The following is a 3965-nucleotide window of genomic DNA, read 5'->3' on the forward strand; positions in this document are numbered from 1 at the left end:
TTATTATATGTTTAATATAATACATTAATTACTCTAAAAAATACTTATATAAGATTTCCGTACATCTACGACACAATTGTCAATAATATTATTATTTACATTATCAACAATTTTAATTGGATATAAAACAATTGCCTACAAATGTTATAAATTATTTTGTTAAATTTAAAAAATATTTTCTTCAGCACTATTTCAGATTTTATAGTAAAAAATTAAAACATGTGAGAGAATTTTAAACAGAATATGCATATATTGAACGTATTCTTCATCGCACCTAGAACTCAAAACGTGCGTATGTGTAGTTAAAGAGTACGAAAGAAGGCAATTCTGTACCCCTGCGTTAAGATGGTGAAAATACAGCAAAGAGGGTTTGGAGTCAATAAGTACTGAATCTCTCTTATATATACCCTTTATTATCTATTTTCAATTTGTATTAGTCCCACTTTCAATTAATAAGTTTTAAGTACGTGTTTTCATAATAACATATGTGTAAGTATTTTTTATCTTCTAATAATAACATTTTAAAGAAGTATTTTTGTATATATTGGAACTATTGTGTAGACTGGTGTTACTGGTATTCAGACACACCGTGGTTTTATATAAAATAGTTTAATCGATACAGGTATATCACCTTTATACTTTCAATATTCTTCACAAAAGTCCACGTTCTCTCTATTATTAATTATTGGGGCTAAAACCCAGATAATGTATCGATTGTCGATCCGCAGAGACCACGACCCTCTCTTTACGTTCTCGCGCTTATCACCCACGTGGCGTTTACAAACATGAGTTCAGAGATCGAGAGATCCGAGGCCATAGCCGCCGCGGATTGCTTTGTTTGTGCTGTCTATTTGTTTTCGGTTTCGTCTTTTTGTGTTCCCATACAGATATACATGTGCGTGTGTATGAATGTATGTCTATGGATGTATGTCGTGCACGACTTCCGGTCTCTGTTACAGAAACTTTTTTGTCAAGTATTCAATTTTCTACTTGATCCTCAGATAATGTCTCCTTCATGTCGTTAGCAGTCAATATTCATTTTTACATTTAAAGAAATGAGACAAAATTATGTTTGTTAGAATAATTTATTAATTACCACTGTTCAACATTAAACATCTTTACGATAAAATATTGTCTTGTAAATAAATGAGTTATCAATTTACACCATCAATTTAGATTTAACTATGTTTGTACAATTTCACATCACATACAGTTTATGTCAGAAAGCGCATGAAACGAGTTTCTTGATTCTTGGATTTTGAAGTCTTCGAATAATGATACAGTTACATAGGAATATCATACATCAAATTTACCGTTTTATGCAAATAGGTGGTATTATAACGAATACGTGGCCGAATGATCCTAAGAAGGGAAAGCTTACTTTTATTTTGCGAGAAATTAATTGGGGTTTTGCATTCTTGAACATAGTTGTCATAGAAATGTTATTGTTATTTGCTGTTTATAAATATTCAGACAATGTAACGATGATAATGAGGACTATGTCACAATTTTGCGTTGGGATGGAGATGATGCTCAATCTTATTCTATTCAAATTAAAGCACTCACACTTACAGGTGAGTTCTCAGTACATTAACTGTTATTCTTGTATATGTCGTCAAAATATTTTTTGTATAATGGTATACTTACTTGCCCATTACTGAATGTAACTTTATGTTTGATAACTAAGATTTAAATGAGTAAATAAAGTTTTTTTATGTACTATTAACAAATTTCATAAACTTCTTGTACCCTTATTATTATTAAAATTATTTAAACAAAATATTATGTTGCTTAGCTTTACCATTTACATAGTAGAAGATATTTTTAATTTTTTAATAAATATATTAATTAAATTTAGAAACTTCTGAAAGAAATCGAAGATTTTTTTCGCACTTCCAACGACAATGAAAGAATCGTTCTGCAAAAATATATGGATCGTTATTTCTACTTTTTCGTATTTGATTCAATATCCAATTGGATAGGTATTATCATCTTTAGCTGCGGTCCTATATTTTTTCCAATCAAGTTTCCTCTTGAATTATGGTACCCATTTTCTACTGAATCATCGATTGTGATATGTATTCTCTATGCTACAAATGTGTACGTTATCGTGATAGCTGGATGTCATTATATTGTAAATTTTATATTTGTCATGCTTTTATTCTATTTATCTGCAAGATTAGAGATGCTATGTTTAGAAATACGAAATGCAGAAAATGAAAAGCAAATAAATTCATGTATTAAAAAACATCAAAAAATAATCAAGTAAGTGATTCAATAATTTTCAAAAAATGGTAAAAGTATATCCATAAAATGTAGTAAATTTTTACATCCTTTTTGCATATATATATATATATATATATCTTTAATATTATAAATATAATAATATAATAAATTTATAAAATTTGAACATAATAATATTAATATTTTAGCATAATAATATATGTATAGTACATAAATAATGAAATTATAATTTATTTGTGTAATTAGATTTTTCAATGAAACAAAACATACTATACAAGCTATTCTTTTCAAAACAAATATGGCGATGGGATCAATTATTCTTTTTGGTGTTTTTCCAATTATTCGTGTATGTTATATATTTATTAATGCTTAATTATTTCTTATTATAATCATTTTTGCCTTCTAGCAATATGTATATAATATTTATTCTAAACTTATTTTAATATTAAATATAGAAACAATCGTCATGGGAAGTATCTCAATTTATTTTTATAACACTCAGCGGATCTTCAAGATTGTTCCTTATTGCTTGGGCAGCTGACGATTTAAAGGAAAATGTAATTTATAAAAATTAAAGTTTTTTCTCTTTTTATTTAGTAAATTAATAACCAGTTATATTTATTTTTATTTAGTAAATTAATACAAAATTATATGAATAATATGAATGTAATGTATTTGATATGAAGTGTTCGATAGTAAGTGTTGTGACATTTCTATAATTGTTTTAGCAACAGATAGATGTTTATGATTATTAAATTAATAATAATTTGATAATGATACTTTTTTTATAATTCCAGAGTGAGCAGGTTGCAATGGAAATATATAATATACCATGGTTTGAAAAATCACGATATAATATTAAAGATATATGTTTCATGATTCAAAGAAGTCAAATACCGCTTGAAATTAGCATAAGAGGTCTAATGCCAGCATTATCTTTTGAATATTTCACTAAGGTATCATATTTTATGTCTTTTTGTAATAAAATATAATAATGTAAGTAATAAATATAGACATAATAATAAATAAATATAAACAGAAAATAAAAATAAAAAATTATGAATTGTTTGTTTACAGTTTACAGCGACGATGTTATCTTATTTCACAGCAATGAAAGCAATAATTGATGATTAGAATCAAAAAAGATAATTTACATATGTAATATCTTTTGTATCTATTAAACAATTCCATGTACTATATGGGAAAGAAGATCAGAAACAAAAGTACAAATGTAACAAATATAAAAAATACATATATAGATAAAATTATCCGACTGAAACTGTTATTATTTCATTTATATTTACATGACCTACCATTTTAGTAATGGTCGAGATCCGGTGAACAATAGTTAAGCGAGTATTACTTAATATATATATACATTTTCTTTTATTGGTTTATTTCTAATTATTAGTCAACATTCTTTTTGGTTTTTTACACAAAGCATCATAAAATATATTTTAAGAATTTTATTTGATAACAATTATTTGAATAATTTGATATAGAGACAAAAATACGATGTTATTCAGGTTTATCATTTTTTTTATTTTGAAGAATCATTGTAGTATTCTTTTTATATTTGTTATTATATTCTCTGTTCCTCATAATGTCATACAAAAGAAAAAGATCGTGATCTAGCAATGGTAAATAGGGTCTCGCACTAATATTTTTACCATAAAACTTTTGTGTAAATTATTTATTAGTCTCCAATAATTTTCTAGATA

The 3965-nt window shown here is 25.9% G+C and overlaps 1 protein-coding gene across 1 annotated transcript; it reads left to right on the top strand.

Annotated features, from left to right (window-relative positions):
- The first annotated feature begins 1499 nt into the window (after positions 1–1499).
- Positions 1500–3378, top strand: LOC140676278 (uncharacterized). The gene is made up of 7 exons (XM_072911169.1): positions 1500–1574; positions 1859–1982; positions 2163–2223; positions 2491–2590; positions 2700–2801; positions 3042–3200; positions 3322–3378. Exons 1-7 carry the CDS (start codon positions 1500–1502, stop codon positions 3376–3378), a joined length of 678 nt encoding a protein of 225 aa, XP_072767270.1.
- Positions 3379–3965: the final 587 nt, after the last annotated feature.

This window comes from Anoplolepis gracilipes, chromosome 2 (assembly GCF_047496725.1).
Source record: "Anoplolepis gracilipes chromosome 2, ASM4749672v1, whole genome shotgun sequence".
Taxonomy (NCBI): domain Eukaryota; kingdom Metazoa; phylum Arthropoda; class Insecta; order Hymenoptera; family Formicidae; genus Anoplolepis; species Anoplolepis gracilipes.